The 27,055-nt window shown below is 47.3% G+C and overlaps 1 protein-coding gene across 1 annotated transcript; it reads left to right on the top strand.

The window, feature by feature from the left end:
- On the top strand, positions 1–25,329 carry Zbtb11 (zinc finger and BTB domain containing 11; the record flags this gene model as incomplete). The annotated part of the gene is given in 11 exon segments (XM_005386325.2): positions 1–339; positions 6,094–6,329; positions 7,163–7,394; positions 11,364–12,205; positions 12,417–12,593; positions 16,842–17,087; positions 18,416–18,560; positions 20,193–20,310; positions 22,189–22,347; positions 22,455–22,630; positions 23,250–25,329. Coding segments are annotated over 11 exon segments (3,188 nt in total), but the record flags the coding sequence as incomplete, so codon positions are not given.
- Between the last annotated feature and the right edge of the window lie 1,726 nt (positions 25,330–27,055).

Below are 27,055 nucleotides of genomic sequence, written 5' to 3'. Positions count from 1 at the left end.
AGCGCGCCGCCCCGCCGCCGGGCGCCGCGATGTCCAGCGAGGAGAGCTACCGGGCCATCCTGCGGTACCTGACGAACGAGCGCGAGCCCTACGCGCCCGGCACCGAGGGCAACGTCAAGCGCAAGATCCGCAAGGCGGCCGCCTGCTACGTGGTGCGCGGCGGCACGCTGTACTACCAGCGGCGGCAGCGGCACCGCAAGACCTTCGCCGAGCTGGAGGTGGTGCTGCAGCCCGAGCGGCGCCGCGGCCTGATCGAGGCGGCGCACCTGGGCCCGGGCGGCACGCACCACACGCGGCACCAGACCTGGCACGACCTGTCCAAGACGTACTGGTGGCGCGGTGAGCCGGGCCGGGCCCGAGCGCCCGCGGCGGGGGCGGGGGCGGCGCGCGGTGACGCGCCGAAGGTCGGGCTGGGGGCTTTGACGCGGGGTCTCGCCGTGCCGTCTGGCTGGCCTGGGGCTTGCGCAGGTGGCCCGCGCTGGCCGCGACCTCTCGGCGGTCCTCCCGCCTCAGCCTCCCCTTGCTGGGATTGCAGGTGTGCGCCACCGCGCCGGCGAAATGAGTCATGCTGACGGTCTCGCATCAGAGCGCGTTTCGTTAGGGCTCCGCCGCTCTGTATGGCGCTGCAGAAATGAGCTCGTCCCGGTGACATCATCTGAGGATAAAGAAGTGAGACCACCGCACTGTCAGTTCCTAGGTTGTCTCAGAACCCACTGGCCAGGCCAGGCGTGCTGGCGTACCAGGGCTGGTGGCGCACGCCTGTCATCCCCGCGCTCCGGGCCGAGGCAGGAGGAGCGCTGCGAGTCCTCGGCCAGCCAGAGCTGCGCAGTGAGACCCTGTCTCAAAAAGACCTGCCCCCCACAAAAAACCCTATCGGCTAAATCCGTTTGTGCTTTTAAAATAGCCCAGATCTGTATCGTTCTCACATGCTTCCCCTAACCTGTATTGCGCTGTATTATTTAATTTATTTATCTTCGTTTTTTGAGACAGACTGTCTAGTCCGTGGTGGCCTTGAGTTTACTGTGTTGCCCAGGCTGGTCTCAATCCTGGAGATCCTCCTACCTCGGTCTCCCAAGCGCTGGGATTGTAGGAGTGCGCCATCACCCCCGACATTTGAGTTACATTACTCTTAAGGAGACAGAACTGATCGTTTGGGCAGACGCTTGTTTAACAAATGGCTCAAGCTTAATACCTTTCATAAAGATGATAATTACAGCTAAAGGGAGCACTGAACAAGTTTTTATGTGTAGACATCATGTTGAGGACTGTTTTTTTTTTGTTTTTTTTTTTGCTAAAAAAACTTAAAACTTTGTGAGGTGGAAATAGTTAACTGTTTTACAGATGGCAAAACTAAAAACACACAGTTGGGGCTTTTTGTTTTGCTTTTTTTTGTGGTTCTGGGGGTTGAACCCAGGGCCTGGTTTCTACTACTGTAGGTAAGCATTTCACCTCTGACCTGCATGCCTACCTTTTTAATATTTTGAGAGGGTCTCATTAAACTGCCCGAGACTACCCTCAAACTTTGAACCCTTCACCCTCAGCCTCAGGAGTAGACAAGATTGTTGGCATGCGCACCTTCCCGGGTTTCATGTATTTCTGTTTTGTTTTGTTTTTTGTTTTCACTCAGGGCCTGTGTAGTTCGGCTAGCCTTGAGCTCACTCTGTAGCCCCGGCTGGCCTTGGACCTGTGGCAGCCTTGCCTCAGCCCTCCAAGTGCTGGGATTACAGACGTGGGCCATGCCACGATGCCCAGCAGGCTTCGTACATTTCCCAAACACTGTTTGGTGGTGCTGTGTGGTGTTTACTATTGAGAATTTTTCTGTGTTAAATGGCTTTCCTTGGGGGTGGTCTAATCCATATTTTTGTTTTTAGTGTGTATTGTCTCAAAAAACAGAAAAGAAAAACACCCAAGACTATGTGTTAGCTCAGTTTAAAAATGAGATCATATGTTCATAGTTAGGGAATTTCAAAATCCTTACAAATGCTGAGCAGGTAGCTTGTCCCTTTGGGGGAGAGAATCTCTGAGACCCTTTTAGAGGATCCACAAGGTTAAAGTTATTTTCATAACATTTAAAGCATTACTTGCTTTTTAACCTCTATTCTTTCATGTATATGCAGTGGAGTTTTCCAGAAGCTATATGGCAGACGGTAGGTGTCAACAGATGCAATGCAGAAGAATTTCTAATAATCTGATTTCTGTTGAACCACAGATTTATAAGGTTTGCCAGAATGCAGGAGTACCATTATTCTCACTTTTTTGAAGTTACTTTTCATAAAAATGCTACTTATGTGAACAAATGATAGATTTATATTTGATCATCATATTTTTAATATTTTGTCATTTGAAATCAGAGTTCCTAGTCAATATCAGCAATTTGTCTTTGGTTATTAGCTATTTATTTTGATGCTTAACACATTGCTTAAATATTTCTTTATAATGGGCTTATTATATTAAAAAAACTTAATAGGAAAAGTACTTTTTTTGTTTTGTTTTGTTTTTTGTGTTTTTGAGACAGAGTCTCACTATGCAGTTCAGGCTGGCCTTGAGCTCGCTTTGTAGCCTAGGCTGGTCTTGACCTTGCAGCTATCCTCCTGCCTCAGCCTCCCAAGTGCTGGGATTACAGGCGTGTGCCACCACGCCTGGCGGAAAAGTACATTTTTAATAGTGGAAGGGGAAGAGTTTCACTAATCAATTTCTTCATAAGTAGTCTCAAAAAATCTCAAAAAAATTAGCATACTTCTGACTGATAAAAAAGACGGTTTATGCTGATTGACTGTTCCGGATACATATTTGAAGCAGATATTGTTAATGATCTAGAACTGATAGTTGATAAAATAAGCATTTTAAATTACCATTTCATAATGTGCCACAAAGTACAAATATGAGCTCTAGAGATATTGTCTGAAACCAGTATAGATTATTAGGTGTGAGCTAATAAAGATTTGGTGAATGTAGACACCAAGGAAAGAACTAGTGACTTGTCTCCTTTTTAAGTTTTAGATTTTTAGTTTTTGGTTTTGTTTTGTTTTCCAGTACCAGGAATCAAACTCACGACCTTGCGCTTGCCAGGCAGGCGCTGTGCCGCTGAGCTAAATCCCCAGCCCCAGGTTTAGATTTTTAGATTAGGGATTCTCAACCTGTAATTTGTATCTCTGAGTCTAGCTTCAGTAAACAATCTTTTATTAGTACCTTTACAGCTAAAGATGAGTTATCACAGGGACCTGGCTGGGAAAATGTGGAACCTTCCATTGCAGAATATAACATTCTGTACTTAACCTGCTGGAAGATAAGATAGGTGAAACTCTTGAAGACATAGGTGTAGGCAAGGACTTTCTGAATGGAAATAGTACCAGATGTTAACAAATGGGGTCAGGCCAGATTAAAAGTTTCCTGAAGAGCAAAGGAAATAGCCAACATAGTGAAGAGACAACCTAGACAGTGGGGAAAAAAATTTTTTTGACAGTTATTCATTGGACAGAGACTATTATCTAGACTATATAAAATACTTTTTAAAAAGACCCCTCAAAAGAAAAATCTGTTCAAAAAATGGGTAACTGAAATGAGTAGACATTTCTCAGAAGAAGAAATAATAAATCACCAATAAATACATGAAAAAATGTTCAACATTGCTAGGCATTGAAGAAATGTGAATTAAAATAACATGGAGATTACATCTTACTCAAGAAAGAATGGCTGCTATCAAGAAATGACATCACAAATCACTGCCTTACAAACATGTTTCATTCTGAGAGAATGTTCTTAAATCAGATTTGATGCCGGGCATGGTGGCACACACCTGTAATCCCAGCACCTGGGAGGCTGAGGCAGGAGGATCATGAGTTTGAGGCCAGCCTGGGCTACAAAGTGAGCTCAAGGCCAGCCTGGACTGCATAGCGAGACCCTGTCTCAAAAAGACAAAAACCAAAAATTAAGTCAGCTTTGTTTGCAAGTTCAACAGAGTGAGTCATGTACCCCTTGGACATAAATATACAATGTAAGGCATTAAAAAAACTGCACACACACACAGTGTAAATGAACCAGCTTGCTTTTACAGTTAGCGTCACATGGGGGTGCAGCGCAGTACCACACCTGGCATTAGGGGACTGCATGGAGAGAACTGACAGGAGTTACTAGCAGGAGGAGAGGGCCGACGGGAGGTGACGGTGCTGAGGGGTCGTCAGCGTGGGAGATGGAGGCAGGACGGAGTCTGGCCCACACCTGATGTTGGACCGTCAGGGTCAACAGCAGTTTCCCTGAACTTGTTTGCATCTGTGAATGTTCATAGTGCAAGGTGCACTTGGGTCTGTGAAAATTCAAAACTCAAATGTAACTCGGGCACTTACTGTAATATGGCCAGGCTGTGGGGAGAAAGGAGCCTTCCTACACTGTTGGTAGGAATGTAGACTAGAACAGCCAGTGTGGAAATCAGTGTAGAGATTCCTCAAAAAACTAAAACTAGAAATTCAGTTTATCCTAGCTAGTTTTCTGCTAGGTATCTTCCTAACTCACAGCACAAGCGCCTGCCTGGCAAGCGCAAGGTCCTGAGTTCGATTTGTGGTACCAAAAAAAAAAAACCCAGAATGTTGAAGACAACACATTTCAGAGATACTTGTGGATACCCATTTTGATAGCCACACACTTCACGGTAAATCTTGAAAGCAGCCTGTATGCCTATCAGCAGATGACTACATAAAGAAAATGTGGCATTTATAAATAATGGAGAATTATCCAGCCATAAAGAAGGATAAACTTGACTCATGTGTAGGAAAATGGATGTACTTGAGAGTATAATGTGGAGTGGAATAAATCACATGCACAAGCTTAAATATTGCACGGTTTCTCTTAAATGAGAAACCCCGCAGGGAGGCAGGATAATCCAGTGGTTTGGAGAACACTGTGGTTCTGGATAATCCAGTGGCTCTGAGTTACACTGTCTTAAATGCGAAACAAATATAAATAAAAGGCAAAATAAAAGATAGATAATAGAGGAAAAAAGTTTTCTAGAGAAGTTACCATTGATGAAAACGTTGTGATTTTCTGCATTTTGTGATGTTTGTAGTATTTGATAGATTTTTTAGAGTTTAACTGTGCAGTTCAGGCTGGCCTTGGACTCACTTTGTAGCCCAAGCTGGCCTCAAACTCACAGTGATCCTCCTGCTTCAGCCTCCTGAGTGCTGGGATTACAGACCTGTGCTACCACACCTGGCCTTGACAGCTTTTAAAGTGTTTGTTTGGAGACAAGATCTTCCTATTTAGTTCAGGCTGACCATGTTCTTAACTAGTAGCCCAAGATAGTCTGGAGGTCTTGGAGATCCTCCTGCGTCAGCCTCCCAAGTGGTGAGGTTGTAGGTGTGTACCATCATGCCCAGCTTTAGACTTCACTACCCAGGTTCTCTCTGTCCATAAGGTAGATTTGGTTTTTTGTTAAGTGAGTAAACCTTTGGGTGTGGAAATAAATAAATCTCTCAGAAAATAAAAGAGGAGAAAGTTTTTAAAAAGGAAATTAAATATATTCTGAGACCTTGAAAAAGAAAGAGCTTAATGTTTTATTTTCCTGAACACAGAGATTACTTCCCCAGCAGATGGAGTTTGGTAAGTGCTCCAACATAAATAGACAAAAAGACTGTGAATTAGTAAACACACTCTAAATACAGATCTTACAACCTCCTCCTTTATGTTACTTAAATGATTAAAGTATTTCACTGAATAAAGAAGTTATTTAGAAGACACATCAGAAGAACATACATTTGACAGGTAAACTGCTTTTGTAAGAGACCTGTTCCGAAGAGAGTTACATCTTCATGAAATACCCTGTCGGTGTTGAAGTGCCAGTGTTTTTGGTGAACAGTGAGATGGGTAATCATTTGGTGGTGGGGAAGTGAGTGACGGAGTAGCGAACAAACCAGCTTACCTTAGCGTAGAAACGAACTGCTGATATCCTCGTGTCTTTGGGGAAGAATGTGTCTTACATTCTAAAGCGCTCGTTCTACTTTATGGGCACGTGTGTATTTGCGCACGTGAACATACATTGGTGTCCATAGACTAAAACTGGTAGCAATATTAAGTTTGATTTAATTTCTATTTTTACTGTAGGTATATTAAAGCAAGTCAAAGATTATATTAAACAGTGTAGCAAATGCCAGGAAAAACTAGATCGCTCCCGTCCGATATCAGATGCTTCCGAAATGTTGGAAGAACTGGGCCTAGACCTCGAGTCTGGAGAGGAAAGTAACGAGTCGGAGGATGACCTGGGCAGCCTCACCTCACCTCCAGCCGCAGCCTCCAAGTCTGCGAAGAAGAAGCCAGTGTCCAAACACGAGCTAGTATTCGTAAGTGGTACTTCGCGTTCAGTGTTAACAGGAGTTTAACTGGTGCGCCCATGCCGCGGTCTCGGGGAGTGTTACTTTGCTCGGAACGCCTGCGCTGCTTGGCGGTTGCACTGGCGCCGACAGTCCTGTGTGCACTGGGGCTTACTGGAGCAGGCGGGTGGGTCGCACACTGTATTGCTCCGTAAGCCAAGAGTACGCCGGTATTGCCTCTTCGCGGGTGATAAATTTACTTCTCCAGAGTGAACTTAGGACCCTGCTGATTTTTGTTACTTGCCCCTGTTTCGTTTTTTTTTTTTTTTTTTGGTAATGATGTCTTGGTACAGGTAAAATACTCTCCTGGAGCAGTCTCTAGATTATACAGCAAGATAAAACTAATTTGGCTAGGTTTTTGGTGGTTTTCTGGTTAGTTTTTTTCAGTTTTTGCTTGTTTGTATGTTTGTTGTTGTCTTTGTTTGAGTCTCACTATGCAGTTGAGGCTGGCCTTGAACTCACAATCCTCCTGTCTCAGCCTCCAGGGCTGGGATTATAGGTGTGTGCCACCACGCCTGGCATTTGGGTTTTTTTTTTTACCTACATCCATGTTGTACATCATCAAAGTTCTGAGCAGTAGAAAAGATAGCAAGAAATTGGACACAGGACTTTAAACACATAGATAATAAAAGAAGAACAAGCTAGCATGCACAAAGCCCTGGGTTTGACCCCCAGTACCAGGAAAAGAGACATAAAAAAGGGGGTTATCTCTTCATCTCTGTTAATGTGGAATAGTCTCCCCTAAGGGTGAAACGTGCAGGTGGCACATAACACACCCCTTGATGTCAAACGTGCTCCGGCAGGTCGACACCAAAGGCGTGGTGAAGCGGTCTTCTCCGAAGCACTGCCAGGCCGTGCTGAGACAGCTGAATGAGCAGAGGCTCTCCAACCAGTTCTGTGACGTGACGCTGCTGATCGAAGGGGAGGAGTACAAAGCTCACAAATCCGTTCTGTCGGCTAACAGCGAGTACTTTCGAGACCTTTTTATCGAGAAAGGAGCTATTTCCAGCCACGAGGCTGTGGTAGATCTTTCTGGTAAGAACTTTCGAATACCCTTGGTTTTTGTTAATATGTACATTCTGGAAGAAGGGTGTGTGTGTGTCTGTCTGTCTTCCAAACCCCAGATATATGCTAACACGTAGAGTCTTACAGCAGCAGGCCAACTCAAAGGTTTCTTTTTAGCAGAGTTTCTAATGTAGAATTATGGAAAAAGCAATCCCTTTCTACCATTGTCTTGTGGGCCAGACAGCTATAGCAGAATTATTATTCCCATAATCATAGCTGTTAAAAATGGAATATGTATTATTTAAATTTGTCTACTTAGCCAGGCGTGGTAGCACACGCAATCCCAGCACTCAGAAGGCTGAGGCAGGAAAATTGCTGCAAGTTTGAGGCCATCCTGGGCTACATGTGAGCTCAAGGCCAGTCTGAACTATACAACGAGACCCTGTCTCAAGAGGACAATCAGGCTGGGCATATAGCTCAGTGGTATAAGCGCCTGCCTGGGAAGCGCAAGTTCCTCAGTTTGATTCCCGGTACCACAAAAAAAAAAAAAAAAGACAATTGATCAGTCAATCAATATTGTCTACTTATGTCTTATTTTGTGTACGTGGGATTGTACACAGTGCTTTTGTAAATTCGTTTTGTTGTAAAGATGAGTCATAGCCAGGTCTGGTGGTGCACGTGGGCGCTTGGGAGACTTCCATGGGAGGGTCACGAGTTTGAGGCCAGCCTAGCCTGCATTGTGAGTTTGACACCAGCCTTGACTGCATAGTGAGACTCCATCTCAGGAGAGAAAAAGAGAAGTTAAAATTCATTAAGTCAGAGCCAGGCGTGGTGGGGCACGCCTGTAATCCCTGCACTCAGGAGGCTGAGCGGGAAGACAGCTGGGAGTTCAAGGACAGCCTGGACCACAGAGTGAGTTCAAGGACAACCTGAACTACACAGTGAGATCAGGACCGCCAGAATTCATTAAGAATTCATAAAGAATGCATTAAGTAAACCATCAGTATAGAAAAATAAAAATCAAGGTGGGTTTTTGTTTTGGTTTGGTTTGGGTTTTTTGCTTTTTATGTTAGAGATAGTTTGACTTTGTTTGGGCCTTATTAGAATTTGTGTATGTCAGGGTGTCAATCAACAAATGAAAACTGAATTCTGCTACCGTTTACCTGGAGATGCTGTGACACCCCGCAGGTGGAGGGCTCGTTCCGCCGCACTGCCCTGCGTACGCCTTGGTGATGCCAGTCACGTGGCCCAGCTACTTTACCTGTGCTCCCTGCGCACCAGCTGTGCATTGGGGCTCTCACAGTTTAACTCACTAGGCAGCTCACAGAGTTTAAGGAAACACTTACCTTTTGGTTTCTTGCAAAGGGTGCTGTGATGGGTACCAGGGAGCACCGGGTGAGGCTGGTAGGGTGGGCTGCCTTAGGGTAGCCTAGCCGTCCAAAAGGTGTGTCTCCTCTCATTCTCACTTCCCGGAGACTGACACTGAGCCCGTGGCCGCCGTGGCCGTGGGCGGCTCCCCTCACGTGGGGATCGGGCCTGGCCTTGCCCGGTGGACCCTGGACTTACAAACGCAGTTGGCTCCTGGGCGCTGGCTATAACTCGGGTTGTCAGTAGGAGGCTCAGGCCCCTCCACACGGTCTCGTGTGCACAGCAGAGCTCCGTGTCCTCGGAGACGCTGGCGCGGGATCTCGCCCTTACCCCTGCAGGAGAGGGTGTGTCATGTTCCCGCCGGGGCTCTTGAAGGGTTAAGTCCGACTCTGAGACCATCTGGAAGCACAAGCGGCCGCCGTCACGTCACAACTCAAGACTTTGGTTGGAAGTTAAAACTAAAATTTTGGTCATAACCCGGGTTCATGTGCCGGGCCCGCTGCAGCTCGAGGGACCACTGTACTTCCTAGGCAAGCACGCGCTCGCCCACCCTCCCATACCGCTCCCTTTTCAAATTCTGAGACAGGGTCTTACCGTGTTGCCCATTGTTCTCAAGCTGGTGGGACTTGTGCCTCAGCCCGGGAAGCTGGGAGGGTGGGCCTGCCCGCCTGCCTGCGCAGGGCGTCTTCCCTTCATAGATGGTTGAAGGTCAAGGAGATGAAACGCAACTGCGTTTTCCCTGTTGAGGGTTACAGACGGGGAGCGGGGAGAGGCCGTTTGCTGACTGGCTGGCGAGGAGGGGAAGTGTCTGAGGCTCTTTTACACAGGTACGGAGGTCGTCAGGCCCCTTCCCAGGCCGGGGGCTCCTTTCCGGGGTGCAGAGTGACCACGTTCTGCGCAGGGTTTTTGAGCCTGAGGGGTCAGAAGGTCGTCCTGTTGTACTTCGTGTGTCCGTGTTGATGGGACGCCTGTGCTGCAGAACAGGGAGGTGAGACCTCCCTCCCTGGTCACACCAGGAAACCACAAACCAAGCAGAGCTTCTGTGTCGAGACTTGGCTTTTTAAGAATTCTGGTGTATTGAGGTGAGGGGAGACAAGTAACTAGGAATTGAACTCAAGGCCTGGTGCAAGAGCTTCATCAATGAGGTCTATCTCGAGCCCTGTGGAAATTTTTAATCATGTTTTAATAAAGACAGTTGTCACTATAGTGGTTTTTTTCTGGTTTTATAAATCGTGAGAAGTTTAAGAAATCACTTTTTTTTTGGTTCCGGGAATCGAACTCATGCCCTCAGGCTTGCCAGGCAAGCTAAGAAATCATTTTGAAAGTAAAGCATTGGGGCTGGGGATTTAGCTCAGCGGCACGGCGCCTGCCTGGCAAGCACAAGGCTGTGAGTTCGATTCCTGGTACCGGAGGGGAAAAAAAAAAGAAAGAAAGAAAGTAAAGCATTGGCTGGGCATGGTGGTACATGCCTGTAATTCCAGTGCTCGGGAGGCCGAGGCAGGAGGATCACTGTGAGTTCGAGGCCCACCTGGGCTACAAAGTGAGTTCAAGGCCAGCCTGAGCTGCATAGTGAGACCCTGTCTCAAAATGGCAAAAAAAAAAGTAAAGCATTGAGAAATTACAAAAGAAATAAACTGCCCTTATTCTCCCACTTATCAAAGAAAGAATATAGTACCTCATTCATATAGTAATTCTTCCATTCCTTCAAGTCAGGATAAACAAGTGCAGCCCAGGGACCAGTCTTCTTGCTTTTTTGTGAAGAAGGTGTGTTTTCCACCGTGCTGGGTCTTGCCCAGTGGTGTGCTCTCGCCTGTAGGGTGTACTTCCATTCCTGCTCTCAGTTGGCCTGCACTCGCTTTGCACAGCGTGTTTTTCACCTTCGGTAAATGTCAAACCTCACTTTAAAAAAAAAGAAAAACAAGTCATATTCGTGCTCAGCCGTACCCATTGCGTGCATCTGCCTTCCAGTTGCAGTGTCAGAGCTGAGCGGTTGTGAGACACTTAACGACCTGAAGTATTGTTTCATTCTTCTCAGAAAGGTTTTGCTGACCCTTATCTTAGATCTTGGTTTTAATTTTTAGTTGCACAATACTTTGGTCAGTCAGAATTTTATATGGACTACTGTTATTTAAAAAGAGTGCACACTGCTTCATGTCGTTCGGGGTGCGCTGGTTGAGCCCCGCCTACTCACCTGCCTCCCTTTTTTTCCACCCCCTATTCTGCAGCAGCTGTTTCTTGAGGGGAATTTGAGGAACCCGGGGTTTTTTTTTTTGTTGTTGTTTTTTTTTTTGGTTTTTCTCTGGTACCAGGAACTGAACTCACGACCTTGCGCTTGCCAGAACCCGGGGTTTTAAGGGGCACAGTGTGACAGTGGCTGCCTTACACCAGCGCCTGCGGTAGTAAGTGGGGTGCTATGCTCTGTGGTAGGTGTGGAGGACTAGCTCATAGAGGTGACGTGCTCGTTACTCAAGGTTTAAGAAGCAGCCAGAATAGAGAGCAAGTCCGGGGTAATAGATCGCAGAGTAGGTGGTCATGATTGTGGTTTTCGTATTTTATGTTATAAGCGTGTATTAGTTGCTCTTGTGGTTTAGTGATGATGGTTTCGTCCCCTGCTTTCCTTGTTTTGTACAGGGTTTTGTAAAGCAAGTTTCCTTCCCTTGCTGGAATTCGCCTATACTTCCGTACTGAGTTTCGACTTCTGTAGCATGGCTGACGTGGCCATCCTAGCCCGCCATCTTTTCATGTCCGAGGTGTTAGAGATTTGTGAGAGCGTGCACAGACTGATGGAGGAGAAGCAGCTCACGGTGTACAAGAAGGGCGAGGTGCAAACAGTCGCGTCTACCCAGGACTTAGCAGAGGAGCGCGGAGCCGCAGCCCCTCCTGCAGCCAGCAGTGAGGGAACCCCGGCCGCGCTGTCGGGTGAGCTTGGAGACTGCGAGATCGTGCTCCTGGTGAACGGGGACTTGCCGGAAGCTGAACAGAGCGGAGAGTTAGGACGGCGGCCTGAGCCGCAGGTTTCTTCAGAGCCGGAGGCCCCTCCGCCGTCTGTAGGATGTATAAGTAACTCCCATCCAGAAGTGGAGACTATTGATCTAGTAACAAAGAACAGCCAGCCAGAGCTAGAAGCTTCAGACATTAGAGAAGACGACACAGGCTCTCATTCTCATCCTCAGCTTTCAAAAGAGACCATAATCATTAGCTCTCAGGAGAACAGTGACATGGAACATGATACACCAACTGAAGATGTGTGTGTTGAAGATATTTCGAAACACAGGGACGACCTCACCCAGCCTTCACAAGACGACGAAAATCCAGTTGCACCCACCGAAGAGCCGGACGCGAGCCCTGATGACACGTACAGAAGCAGGCTCCGGCAGCGGTCTGTCAGCGAAGGGGGTTACATCCGACTGCACAAGGGCCTGGAGAAGAAGCTGCAGAAGCGGAAAGCCCTGCCCAAGTCGGCGATTCAGCAGGTGTGCGAAGCGCGCCAACCCTGCGGTTGTGCTGGGGTGGGTTTAGTGTGCATGATAAAGTTAATTGGGAGGGGGTGGCACAGGGGAGCAGTTCCATGTTTTGAATAACAATATTAATAAGATAATGTAAATTTGAAACATTTTATTTGAAATTTATAAAATGACATGGTTTTAAAAACCAAAATGAACATTTTTTTTTTTCCTTGACTAGGTGGCCCAGAAGTTAGTTCAAAGAGGGAAAAAATTGAAACAGCCAAAAAGGGATGCTCCGGACAACCCTGAAGAAGCCGCGCACAAGTGCGGGGAGTGCGGCATGGTCTTCCAGAGGCGCTACGCCTTCATCATGCACACGCTGAAGCACGAGCGAGCCCGAGACTACAAGTGTCCAGTGAGTATCCGCGCTGCTTGGAGCGGCTCTGAGTTCGGGAAGTGCGTCCGTCTCTTTCTTACGGGTGCTTACTCTCGCCGCGGGTGCTCTGTCTCCCCACGAAGAGGCAGCGTCTGCTCTGTACACGCCGCTACTTGCCCCTGCTCGAGGGTCGGTCGGTGCTTTACCTTCGCGGTCTCCCATATGCTGGTAGGAGCAGTACAAGATGCTTTCAAAAACATAAACGCATGTAAGGGCAAAGAGAACAGGAGGAAGCCTTGGCGGCTGGATTCCGAATGCGAGTAAGTAGATGGAGTGGGTGACGCAGCAAACTTGAAATGACTCATTTCCAGGTTTTCAGTAGAAAAAGCAAAGCATCAGTTGTAGTCTTGCAGAACCACCAAGAGGCTTCGGACTTGGTGGTTGTGGAAGTAAAAGCAATTGCATCACCATCCCTTGGCCAGAGATCCTTGCTTTCGCTGGGAAAAATACAACCGCAGCTTGTAGGGAGCACCGTGCAGTGCAGGTGGGCGTGATAAAGCCAGCGTGGCCAAGTGCAGGTGTCCGTACTGAGTACTGGAACCTTCCAACGTCTCCCTCCTTATTCAAGTCCCGGGACTTAGCAGCCAGACCGTCAACCCTGAGCAGAAAGCTTTCTCAGACAGCAGACACCAACAGCTTAAGCCTGGCAAAATAGATACTGCTTACTATTTTTTTCTTTCCTTTCCTTTTTTGTTTCTGTACTGGGATTGAGCTCAGGACTTGCTCATGCCAGGCAGGCACTGTGCCGCTGAGCTGCACCCCCGGCCAGCACTGCTTATGAAACACTGTGGGTGGGGAACTGCACTCCCACTTTCAATTAAGAAATATGAATTCGCTGCTTGCTGGTGCTGTTTTTTTAAGAGAGGGTGCCCTGTTCAGTTGCCCGGTCTGGCCTAAACCCCTGGGCTTCGGCACTCCTGTCCCCTTCGCCTCTGCAGCAGCTGGTGCTGCGGCTCGTGCGCACTGCCTGGCTTCCCCGTAGTCTCTTGTTGTTTGGTGCTGGGGCTGAATTCACGTCCGCGCATATCAGGGATCATCAGACTTGTGATTTCAAGAGAAAAAGCAACTTCAGGAATCTTAAGACTGTAGGAAAAATACTCAAAGTTGATTTATATAAAAGGCAAATGAAAAAATTGCATGCGGGAGATAGTAACCGTGAGTAGGGCTCACGTTCACGGGTCAGCTGATCGCATGCTGAAAGCACTTGAAGGAATGTGGTACATATATACAGACTTTCTTCTTGTCGCGATTGCCTGACCGATATCGCGTAAAAACTTACCCAGCGCCTCACTTTAACTAGGTGTTATAAATAACCCAGCGCTGACTTAGTAATGCAGAGCCGGTGTGTGGGAGGTGGGGGTCAGTTACATGCAAATACCATGCTGTTTTAATAGGTGACGGTACGGGATTTCAGTCTTCAGACAGTCCTGGAGCCCGTCTTGGATTGGTCAGGGACAAGTGCGCTGTGTTTTAAGGAGTCATTAGGAGAGCAAAAGAGTCTTCTGGTTTGGTTTTGGTCTTTTGAGACAAGTGTGCCGGTGAAGCTCAGGCTGACCTTGAACTCAAAATTGTCCTTCCGCTGCCTCCTGAGTGCTGGAATTACACCGCCAAGTCTGTTCAGAGAGCTTTTTAGCGATAAAATACAGATATTTTAAATTTATGGCTGGGCGTGGTGGCCTATGCCTATAGTCCCAGCACTTGGGAGGCTGAGGCACTAGGATCGTTGCAAGTTCGAGACCAGCCTGGGCTAAAAAATGAGCTCAAGGCCAGCCTGAACTGCATAGCGAGGCCCTGTCTCAAAAGGACATAAATAAATAAGTTTATGATGGGGCTTACTATGATGTAATCCCATCATAAATTGAAGACAGTCTGTAGTAACCAAAATAAGATAAAATATGAGAGTGCAAAAAAACTGGAACATTAGACTATAATAAAATAATATTTCCAAATACAGAACATGGAGGAAAGAAAACGATTGTGATAATCAAAAACCTCAGAACCTAAGGAGAGGTATTTTCATGTTGAAAAGGTACATTGCTCAGAAAAGTGGATGAAAATAAACCTATGTCAAACTACATTATGAACTTTGAGAATCAGGGGAAGAAGAATACCTTACAAATTCCCAGAGGAAAAAAATGGTCAGTCTCACAGAAAGGATCTGGATCAGACTGGCTTCAGGCTTTTCCGCAGCAGCAATGGAAGCTGTAAGACGAAGGTACAATATCTTTTAAGTTCTAAAGAGAAATGATAGCTGAGTTGAGAATACAACCAAACTATTGATTAATTATCATTATTATCATTACTATTATTTGGTCTTTTGAGACAGGGTCTCACTGTTTGGTGTAGCTGGTCCTGAACTTCCTGTGTCACTCAGACTCTCCAGCAGTCCTGCCTCAGCCTCCCAAGTGCTCAGATTACAGGCATGCACCACCATGCCCGGCGCCTGTCAGTTGCTTAGGATGGTAGAACATACTCAGACATGCAAGACCTTAAAAGTGTAACTTCCCAAACTCCCTTTTTCAAGAAGCTGTTGCTAGGTCACTAAAATGACCAGGACATAGGAAATGGAGATACCGGCTTACTTCGATGAAGAGTCTAAAGAATTCGTCAGGACAGTAGTGAGGGGAGGTCTCAAGGTGCCGCTGTGCCAAACACGGTGAACAGCCGGTCGGTTACAGCAGGGCGTCGCGCCGTGGCAGAGCTTCCCGGTAACAGTGGTGGCTTACTTGTTGGGGGTCCACAGCTTGCACCCAGGGCCCTCCCTCTGAGCTACACACATCATGTTTGTGATGGGCGTCTCACTGAGCTGCCAGGCTGGCTCAGACTTGAGCCTCCTCTGCCTCAGCCTCCCAGGACGCAGGATCACGTGTGTGCCAGTGCCCTGGTCAGTGGCGACTTAAATCTCTCAGGATGGGAGGAAGAGCGTGGTGATGCATTAGTGTAAATGCAAATAAATAAACAGGAAAATCAAGAAAGGAGAAAGGATCATCGTGCACGTGTAGTACCCAGCTTCCATAGGTTTACACCCTACTGCACTGTTGAGACGGTCCTTACACCAGTGGGGGTAATTGTCCATGTGTAGTGTAACTAAAGTGGAGTGCTGGGAATCATTTACATATGGGAAACGCAGGAATGAAAAGAAGCGGTTTTTATTACGAATATTATTGAAAGAGTTACAAAGCAAACCGGGACGGTGGCACGCGCCTGTAAGCCCGGTGCTCAGGAGGCTGAGGCGGGAGGGTCACCAGGAGCTCAAGGCCAGCCTGGGCTACATAGTGAGTTCAAGGCCACTCTGAACCGCAGAGCAGGAGCTGTCCCCCTCCAAAAAAAAGACAAAAACAAAATTTAAAAAAAGCGTTAAAATAAGCACCAGAACCATGGGGAAAGTTAACGTCAGAACCCTCCCCGGTTCCCCGGGGGGAGTTCGGTAGAGAGTATGCATCAGGAAACCCTGTTTCATTAAAAAACAAGTTTTGCAGATGGTAAGCATATAAGTGACTTTTAAAGAGAAGCTCTCGTGAATTACCAGCAACTATGGAACAAAATCCAAAGAGCATCACAGTCTTAATCTTTCTACTTTATTCCAGCCCGTATGTCTGTTCCGTGCAAAACTACTACGATATTAGTCGGAGTGGTAATTACTTATCTGTGTCTAGTCGTTTAAAACCCACTTCAAACCCCGTGCTTTCCTCTTGCTCTGATCACTCTTAAGACCTTAACCTTTTTGTCACCAGACATGATGGCACAGGCCTGTAACCCAGCATTCAGGAGGCTGAGGCAGGAGGGTTGCCATCAGTTTGAAGGCAACCTGAACTACATAGTGAGACCCTGTCTTAAAAACAAAAGCAAAACAAAATTTCACCTTTTTCTATGTATAAAATCTGTGCTTTGGTTTTTATTGTGTACTTACGTATGTATTACTTGAGACAGAGTCTGTCTTGCCAAGGTTGGCCGTGAACTTGGTGGTCCTCCTTCCTCAGCCTCCTGAGTAACTGGAATTATAAGCAGGTGTCACTGCCAAGTTTCTGGTTAGATTTTAACTACAGTGGGGCCTGAGGGCCCTGTTCATCTCTACGGTCTGGCACGTAACATGCTGTCTCTTGCACAGTCCGTGTTTATTATTTTTTTTACTGTTACAACAGAAATGGAAAGTTGAAATGAGTCATCGCACTTAGCATTTTGTAATGCAAGTGCGTTTAGGTAGAATCTGTTTACCCTTTCTTCTAGTTGTGTAAGAAACAGTTTCAGTATAGTGCCTCGCTGCGGGCACACCTGATCCGACACACCAGAAAAGACGCGCCCTCTTCGTCCTCGTCCGGTTCCACATCTAATGAAGCGTCGGGAGCCTCGTCTGAGAAGGGCAGAACCAAACGAGAATTTATATGTTCCATATGCGGAAGGACGCTGCCGAAGTTGTACTCCCTCCGAATACACATGCTGAAGCACACGGGTGTAAAGCCGCACGCATGCCAGGTAAAGCCATAACATGTGTTTGTTATGTAAGAAGATGTAAGCTAACTGTCCTGGTGAGGCTTGTGCGGAGTCACCGTCGCTCGCCCAGTGTGTTGGGAGAACTTGTCTCCAGCTTGTTGCCTGCAGTAAGGATGACGAGAATAGAATATACTGTAAGAGAATTGAATGCACCCTCATGTATCTTTCACCCGCGTTTTGTAGTTTGTTTTGTTTTTTTGTCTTTTTGAGACAGGGTCTCCCTATGTCACTAACTGCCCAGGCTGGTCTCAAAGTCACGTTGATCCTCCTGCCTCAGCCTCCTGAGTGCTGGGATTACAGGCGTGCACCGCCACTTTAATAATTTTCCCCTGGTGGTCAAGTCTGTCCGACTCATACCATCACTCAGTGCTCTTCTCCCTACAGCCTCAGTATTCTGAAGCCAAGTCCAAATAACCGTTTCATTCATAAATTAAAATACTAAGTGTGTGGTCCACTGAGAGGCTAGAAATAGAGTAAGTGGGGCCAGGGATCTAGCTCAGCGGCACAAGCGCCTGCATAGCACGCACAAGGTCCTGAGTTTGATTCCCAGTACCAAAAAAAAAAAAAAAGGGAAAAAAAGTAAGTGTGTAAAAACTCCTACAGTTATTGGATGTTGTTCCAGCATTTTCTTGTGTTTGTAATACACATCTGTCCCCAGTTGACAAGGGAAAGACCAAAAAACTGGTTGTTCATCACAGAATTTGAGAAGTACTATTGGATCTGTTATGGCAGGAAGTAGGGAGCTGTTCCCTACCTCTTTAAGATGCAGTGTTTCCAGTCTCACAAGACCCTACCGGTCTTTTCCCGCATTGTTTTGCGCTCCGGTGGCCACGTGGGTTTAGAGAGATAGCAGTGGTACTCGTTAGGGGCTGAATCAGAAAAGGGATCTCTAGCTAACGTCCTCGGCATTTGTGCTTTCAACTTTCACTCCATCATTTTGCACATAATTTTAATGAGGCAAGTTAAAATTTAATTAAATTCTATTCAAAGTAATATGTATTATTTTTTATTTTAACTGATTGATTGGTACTGGGGATCAAACTCGGGAGCTTGTGCTTGCCAGGCAGGTGCTGTGCCTCAGAGCTGTATCCCTGGCCTAATCTTTTTGCTTTATTCCTCAGAAGCAGCACCTGTCTCCCTTTTTGTTTTCTGAGACAGGGTTTCGCTTTGTAGCCCGGGCTGGCCTTGAACTCCTGCCTCAAGGGGGCGACGCTGCAGTCCCAGCCTCCTGAGTGCTGAGGTTGCAGGCTTGCCCCCGCACGCCCGGCTCCTTGCTGTCCTTCTGACTTGACACCTTTCTCACGCCGTAGGTCTGTGGAAAGACTTTTATCTATAAACATGGTCTAAAGCTGCATCAGAGCCTCCATCAGTCCCAGAAGCAGTTCCAGTGTGAGCTGTGTGTTAAGTCCTTTGTTACCAAACGGAGCCTTCAGGAGCACATGAGCATTCACACGGGTAAGGAGTGCTACTAGTACAGTTAGAGTTTTTGTATTTGAATTCATTACTATTGAATTGATTGCGCTGTAATCTTACCAGAAATTATATTAATACACTGATGGTTATATGTGTGGAGGTTTTTTTTGGTTTTTGTCGTCTGTTTTCTAGTTTTTCAATTAATGAGACAATAGAGATAAAAGATTTCCTTAAATACAGGATTTTTTAAGAAAATTTTTTTGGCTTTTTGAGATTGGGTCTTGCTGCATAGCCCAGGCTGGCCTTGAACACGTGCTGTCCTTCCTCAGCGTGCTTGGTTCTGGGGTTACCGGTGTGCACCACCCTACCTCGTTTAAATGTGGTTTTAGAACTCGCATTTGCATAAAAATGTTCACTGTTTCTCTCTGAAGAGAAAAGTCCCAAGTCCCAAGTCATTAGACCCTAAAGAAAAGTCCCGGCGTGGTGGGGCACCCTGTAACCTGAGCACAGGGGTGCGCCTTGGCGTTCACAGCAGGATCCCTGCAACTGAGGCCCGTCTGAACTGTAGAGGGAGACCCTGTCTCAGGAAGAAACCGTGCTGAGTGCAGCTGAGTGGTGGGAGAGTCACACACTGGAGACCATCCCAGGCCATTTAGGGAGCCCTGTCCAGAATTAAAATTGCCTGGGAAGGAAGGGAAGGAGGGCAGTGAGGGTGGGTGGTTTTAAGAAGTTTGGTGTTAAGCAGATTGGAGACATCAACAGGGTAGGTGGTACATAGCTTTACTGGGAGCCTTCATCCCCCAGGCTTTAGAGAAAGCACGTGTAGCCAGGCGTGGCGCCACACTCCTAGTTCAGCTCTGGGGGCTGCGTGAGTGAGTTCAGGGTTCAAGGCCAATCTGACTCAAAAAAAGAAAAAAACAAGGTGTGGCTGTGCACGCCTGTAAAACCCAGCACTCGGAAGGATGAGGCAGGAGGATTGCCGTAAGTTTGAGGCCAGCCCGCACTCACACAGTGAGTTCAAGAGCACCCTGGACTGTGTAGTGAGGCCTTGTCTCAGATATGAATGAATGAATGAATGAAAGCGTGACATGCAGCTCAGGAAAGCGGCTAAAGAAAGCACGTGAGAGGCCAGTGAAGGCAGATGCCTGTTACGGAGCTGGGTCTCAGCGCGGGCCATCAGAGCTCGGAGACTGTAAGCACATCGCGTTCCTGGAGGAGGAGCCTCTGCTGGGCAGCCAGCCGTGAACCTCGTGCGCAGCGTTAAATGGCATCGCCTGGGGTATCACGGCCGTCGTGCGCCGCTACCCTCCACGACGTTCGTGCCACAGAGGCCCGCCAGGGACACGTTCCTCAGAGTTTGTCCTTTTCACCTGGCAGCGAATGGCTGTGTCGTACTTATAAAAGGAATAGGCGATTTCGGCAAGGTTTGTTGTTATCCTTACAGAGAGTCTTGCTAAGTGGTACAGTACTACGGTAAAATAACAGCTTGTGAACCTGGGCATCGTGGTGCACATTCACCTGTAATCCCAGCACACAGGAGCGGAGGCTGGAGGATCTCCAGTGTGAGGCCAGTCTGGGCAAGACCTGTCTCAAAGAAATTCTGGAACGTAACAAAGAATTCTGTTGGAAGCTGACCTGATCGCTAAATTTGTAACGTGTTTTTGTTTTTCACAGGAGAGTCAAAGTACTTTTGCTCAGTGTGTGGAAAGTCTTTTCACAGGGGCTCTGGACTCAGCAAACACTTAAAGAAACACCGGCCGAAGCCCGAGGTTCGAGGCTATCACTGTACTCAGTAAGCACCTAACGTGTGAACCTTTCTGTCCATCTCATTGTCTTCCTGCTTAGCTTGTTTGTAAGAAAATACAGATAGTACTACGCTGTAACCTCGGTCTACGCTTGATTTTAAACAGTCTTTTTCTGGGTGTTGCTATTTAACAGTTTTATTGAAACATGCATCATACACAGATAACTCTAAGCAGTTTTCCAAATGTGCTCCCGGGAGTGGGGGCTAGAGGGGACAAAGGGCCACAGCCAGCCAGAGTTCCTTTCTGGGCATTTCCTCCGACTTTGGTCGGGGCGGTCGTGTGAGTGCTGAACTGAAGACGTCGTGCCTGGCGCTAGACAGGCGCTCTGCCGCTTAGCTGCATCCTCGCGCAGCCCAGGGCTCTTGTGCTGTAGCGTGGGGCACTGCTAACTTCTCCTTCCCCGTGCACTTTTCTTACTTTCTCCCTCTTTTCTTTTTTAAAATTAGAGTTTATCAATTGTTGTCACAGATCGCATAGAAATACAAAATGCTTACAGACAGTACTTCCAGTTATTTATTACTATAATGGTGATACAGTTTTCAGTCAAATCTACATCCTTTCAGAGTAGAAGTACTGATTATTGCAATCAGACAACAGATTGAAAGACTTGTCCCAGGAACTGGCACATGCAGATCCTTGACTTGCATTTTTCATTTTCCAAGGCTTCTTGAAAAAAACTTTGAGTATAAGTTGGTAGAACAAAGTGAATCCCGGCAGGGCGTCCAATTCGGGGTTGTAGTACGTGCCCAGAGGTCACCAGTTCCAGAATCCCTCCAACGTTCAGCTGAGCCGTTCGCTTCTCCGCCTCACAGCGTTTGTGCGGACGCCGCTTAGCAAAGGCAAGAGCTTGAGGCCCTTTCAGGCAGTCAGAGCACCGCGGGCCTGTGCTCATCAGCCAGCAACGTGCAGACTTCTGACAGTCCTCAGAGCGTCTCATTCCCCTCCTGTATTTACACAAAGTAACTACCCTGGCCCCCGGTGACGGTGGCTAATACGCTCGCCTTTCGGTAATTTCACAGGCTTCTGTCTGCGCCCCTCCCTCCGTTACAGGGGAGTTAGGGTAAATAAAAGCAAAGAAGGGCTCCTTCAGAGAGCTACTGGATGGGTCAGCACAGCAGTTCTCCAGCAGGAGTTCCCGTTGGAAAGGAGCCTGTTGGGAACGCAAGCCGTTGCCTTTCAGGCTGTGGCTGAATGACAGAGATTCAGTAGTTGATTTTAATTAAACATTTGCCTGGTAGCTGTAAACTTTATTTTTTTGAGATAGGGTCTCATTATGTAGTGCAGCCTGGCCTTGAACTCATGGCCATCCTCCTGCCTCAGCCTCCAGGTGCTGGATTACAGGAGTGTCCCACCACATCCAGCTGGTCACCGTGAGCCAGTGATGGCGAACCTTGTAGAGCTTTCAGTGACGGAAACAGCGCACTGCGGTGTGCGTGCTCTGGGTTTCCCGCCACTGCTGTAACCCTGTGATTCGTTTCTGGAGTTCCTAAAAACTTGGTTCTGCTAGTTCGCCCGTTTATACACGACTTCTGGGGAGACACGGGTTTCTGGCATTTCATACTGTGGACACGGTGAGCGGGTTGTAAAGGCGGGAGCAGGACAGGTCAGAGGGGACATGGACAGACAGTAAGTCACTGCTGCGTGCCTTTTGGGAACGCGCCATGATTTCTCCTCAAGTATTTCTATGCTCTAGAGATGAAGAGCCTAAAAGCTGCATTCTTGATGCCAGATTGGCACATTCGGGGACGCTTTTAAAATTGGCAGTCATTTTGTGGAGTTGTAGAAAACCTAAGAGTGTACAGAACACTTGGAAACGTGTTACAGAGAGTAAGAGGGCCCAGTTGGGTAACGAAACCTCATTGCAGATGTGAGAAAAGCTTCTTTGAAGCGAGAGATCTTCGCCAGCACATGAACAAGCACCTCGGCGTGAAGCCGTTCCAGTGCCAGTTCTGTGACAAGTGCTACAGCTGGAAGAAGGACTGGTACTCCCACGTGAAGTCCCACTCCGTCACCGAGCCCTACCGGTGGGTGAGCCGAGAGGAGCCGAACCTGCCTGAGAGACACAGGTACATGATGCTTACGGCTTCCGGAGCCCCGGACAGAGTAACTCAGCTTGTCTCCCCTGTTCTAGGTGTAATGTGTGCGGCAAGGAGTTCTATGAGAAAGCTCTGTTCAGGAGGCACGTAAAGAAAGCCACCCATGGGAAGAAGGGGCGAGCGAAGCAAAACCTGGAGCGAGTGTGTGAGCAGTGCGGAAGAAAATTCACTCAGCTGAGGGAGTATAGGCGACACATGAACAACCACGAAGGTCGGTGTCCGCGCCGCGCGGTCTGAAAGCAGTCAGAGGCAGGCAGGCTGTCCCGCTGGCCGGCCCTCCGGGGGCGCCAGCCCGCCCGCCGTTAGCTTGCTCTCCCGTCAGAGGCGAGCCCCGGCCTTGGCAGAGGTGCTGGGGGACGGAGGCTCCCGAGCCTGTTACCTGAGGGCTCTGGTTTCCTCGTCCTGCTCACCGAATTCCTGTGAGGGCGTAAGGGAGGCGACGCGTAGCGGGGTTGCGAGTGGGTACGACCCACGGAGGGTCCTTGGAGCTTCCCGCCAGGCGCTCGGCTGGCGGCTGGTACTCGGGGGCTAGCCTCGGCTCTGCTGCTGGGCTGTACAGCCGCCCCTGTTCTTCCCGAGTAGCCTTGCTCAGTCGCCTGCCCGGGACTGGCCTGGGAGTCCTCCGGGCTCCGCCTCCCTCAGTGCTGTCCCGGGCGAGGGCCAGCCCTGGCTGGAAGCCTGCTTTCCCGCCTGTCAAGGGAGGCCATCCCGGGCTACGTGCGGGCTTACCACGGCCAAGCCAAGGAGACTCGGCGGCCCGAGTTGCGTGCCCAGCAGTCTTGATCTACTTCGTGCGTGCTTGCGCCTCACGCTGCGCTTCCTCTTAACAGGGGTGAAGCCATTCGAGTGCCTGACGTGCGGGGTGGCGTGGGCGGACGCCCGCTCCCTCAAGCGCCACGTTCGCACGCACACCGGAGAGCGGCCCTACGTGTGCCCCGTGTGCAGCCAGGCCTACATCGACGCTCGCACGCTCCGGAAGCACATGACCAAGTTCCACGCGGACTACGTGCCTTGCAAAATCATGCTGGAGAAAGACACCCTGCAGTTCCACAACCAGGGCACGCAGGTGGAGCACGCCGTGAGCATCCTCACCGCGGGCGTGCAGGAGCGGGACAGCAGCGGGCCTCCGGAGCTCGAGACCGTGGTGGTGACGGGGGAGACCATGGAAGTGCTGGAAGCCGTGGCCGCTACCGAGGAGTGTCCGTCGGTGTCCACGCTTTCGGACCAAAGCATCATGCAGGTGGTGAATTACGTGCTGGCGCAGCAGCAAGGGCAGAAGCTGTCCGAGGTGGCGGAAGCCATTCAGACCGTGGAAGTGGAGGTGGCACATATTTCGGAGGCAGAGTGAGGGCAGTCGTGGCGAAGAGAAAATCCCTGCGCGCCGAGCTGGCAGTTCGTTTACAATCCCCTGTGGCTGTCTCCTGGGTTTCTGTCGAGCTCTGGACTGTCGCTGACTCCTACACGGGGTCACCAGCGCGCCCTCGGGGAGAGTCTGCTTACTGTAAAGAAATGAAACCTGCTCGAGGGTGGTGGTTTATCATGGTATGCCTTTTATGATTCATGTTTATAAATGGCTGTCCTTCGTCTGAAGCTGTATCGTTTCCCTTGTATTTTGACATTATTATATATTTTGAGTTTTAAAAGCTGTACCAGTTGAATGCTTTTCTTCTGATTTATTCTCAGACTCCAGAGGTTCTGTGATTTCAGTTGCCCTGTTTATAAAATTCTAATATAAACCCTTCGGTAGGATACGTAGGTATATTACAGTTTTAATGCTTTACACCTGGTGACTCTTGACTATTTATTTTAAGCCCTTCGGAGTCAGGGATTCTTTATTCTGTTTTAAAGCACTTAATGAGTTACATGTTGTAATCAAGTTTGCACAATGTATTTATCTATATGGGAACTCAGAACAGATAGCTAATTTTTAAATGCCATTAAAATGCATGAAATGCCTGTTACGGCCTTACTGTACTGTCCCTTCAAGGCAGGTACTGGACCACAGAAAAGAGTACTGTTGCAAAACTTCGTTGGGAAATAAAAATCTTAATTTTTTTTTTTTTTTTTGCAGAAAAATGAACAAGTTAGGTTTGGTGTGTTTTCAGTTCATATCATGTTTAATTTTGTTGAAAAACTGCAGTTGAGAAATAGGATAGCAGCATAGACATCTACAGCAGTCCTGTGGGTACTGTGAAATTATCAAGTCATTTCAGAATTTTGAAAATTCTTAAATGTAGCCCTCATTATACTAAATGAATTATGATCCTGCCAAATTTTTGAAATATTTTGAAGTTACCTGAAAACTAAATTACATTAATTGTGTCTGAAGTTTAAATTCTCACCTATTCAAGCTATCCAATTTTCTGATTTTCAGAATAACTATGGGGAGATGCCACATTTCTCTCTAGGAAACTACCATTTAAGCTGTAATTGTTAAAATTAAGTTTTTAGGTATTAAAAGCGGTTATAAGATACAAAATTAAGATTTAAGCAGAGCATATGTAAGTCATTCCTGAAGCACAAGAAAAGAACGTGCCTTGATGTACATATATTAAGATGCTTATTCCTGTTTACTTTAAAAATGGCTTTAATAAAGGATAAAGAATAAATGCAATAGCTGTGCATGCATTATACTTGCATACTTATAATATTTGCATTTGCAAATTTCCTATTGTTTTCATAGCTATGTGGCTGACTTTCAATTTTAAGAAGTGAATCAATATACAGCCCATAACTTTAAATGGCTGCTTGTTTATTGTACCTTTCAGTTTGTGAAAAAATATTACAACCTAAAATTTGAAATTGTCTTTTGTTCCATTTTCACAGTTGTTAGATTTCAATGTATAAGAACGTTAATGAATGTCATAAAATATGTAAATAAATGATGTTGAATCTTGTTTAAAAGCATAACCTTTGCAGTTGAGCTTGTTAGTATTTTAATCCATTAATCAGTGTGTTTGTTTTGTTTTGTTTTGAGACAGACTCTTACTGTATAATTCAGGCTGGTCTGGAACATGTAGTCCAGGCTGGGCCCGAGCTTGCAGTGATCCTTTGGCACGTACTTCCCGTGTGCTGGGGTAGATAGTGTTACTTAATGTTAATGGTAAGGATCAGTGAGAGAATTGAACAGGCTAAAAAAGCAAAACACTGGGGAAAGACTTTTTTTTTTATCTTTTGGAAACGGTTTCACTGTGCAGTTCAGGTTGGCCTTGAACTCACTTTGTAGCCCAGGTTGCCCTTGAACTCTTGGCAGTCCTGCCTCAGCCTCCTGAATACTGGGATTACAAGTGTGTGCCGCCATACCCAGCAACTGTGGGCAGTTTAAATTTTTAGAATTACAGCCAGGCATGGTGGTGCATGCCTGTAATCCCAGCACTCCGGAGGCTGAGGCAGGAAGATGGTTGCGAGTTCAGGACCAGCCTAGGCTACAAAGTGAGCTCAAGGCCAGCCTGAACTACATAGAGAGACCCTGCCTCAAAAAGATAAAAATAACTAAGTAAATTAATAAATAATCAAAAGGCAGTAAGATTACAAACTTCACTACGGGAAAAACATAAGCTTTCCGTATTGCAAAAACAGCGAAATCAAAGTGAAAAGACAACTGATTATTTGGAAAAATACTCATAGATTTAATATGTGAAGGGCCAGGGGTACAGCTCAGCAGCTTAAGTGCTTGCCTGGCAAGCCTGGGGTCATGAGTTCAATTCCCAGTACCAAAAAAAAGATTTAATATTTGATGAATTCTTAAATTTTGAGAAAAGAAAAAATAGTAAAGTAGAATTATATGAATAGACCCTTCACAAAGAAATATATTAAAATCACCCTGAAATGTGTGAGAAGATACTCTGTCACTCAGAGGCAAAGTAGAACTATACCAAAGGGCTTGTTTTCACCTGTAAGATTAGCCAGGTACAGGGGCGCACGCGTGTGATCCCGCACTTGGGAAGCTGAGAGGAGGCTCACCATGAGTTCAAGGCCAGCCTAGACTACACGGGGACCTTGTCCCAACAGTGAAAATGGTTTTTGGATCCCCAGCTTGCCATGGGTCTTGCCATGCTAAAAAGCATGTTGTGAGGAGCTCCACGCACTGTGCACCCTGCTCTGCCTTATTTTTCTTTCCTTTTCCTTTCTCCGTCCCTTCCCTTCCTTTTTCTTTGTTCCTCCTTTGCTTGCTTTCTCCAGATCTCCATGGACTGCTGTGTTTTCCTAGCTGTTCTGCAAAGTGGCCATAAGAGTACAGAAGGGGCTGGGAGTGTAGCTCAGCTGTGCAGTTCAGCAGCATGGAGCCCTGGGCTCAATCCCCAAGACCAGGAAAGTGTGAAAACGATAGTACATAGTACGCTAGCTTTCATGTAAGTAAAAAGGATCATTAATGCAAAACGAGAGGAGAAACCAAGCCCAGCTTCTGGGACAGATGCAAAATCGATTTAAAAAAAAAAGCTGGGCATGGTGGTGCACGCTTGTAATCTGAGAATTGGGGAGGCTGAGGCAGGAGTTCCCGGCCAGCCTGGACTATGTAGTGAGACCCTGTCTAGTTAATACATACATACAGGGGCTGGGGATTTAGCTCAGCGGCAAAAGCGCCTGCCTGGCAAGCGCAAGGTCGTGAGTTCGGTTCCCGGTACCGGAGAAAAAC

This window comes from Chinchilla lanigera, unplaced genomic scaffold (genome assembly GCF_000276665.1).
Source record: "Chinchilla lanigera isolate Chin_1 unplaced genomic scaffold, ChiLan1.0 scaffold00026, whole genome shotgun sequence".
Taxonomy (NCBI): Eukaryota; Metazoa; Chordata; class Mammalia; order Rodentia; family Chinchillidae; genus Chinchilla; species Chinchilla lanigera.
This window is presented reverse-complemented; position numbering and strand designations above follow the sequence as displayed.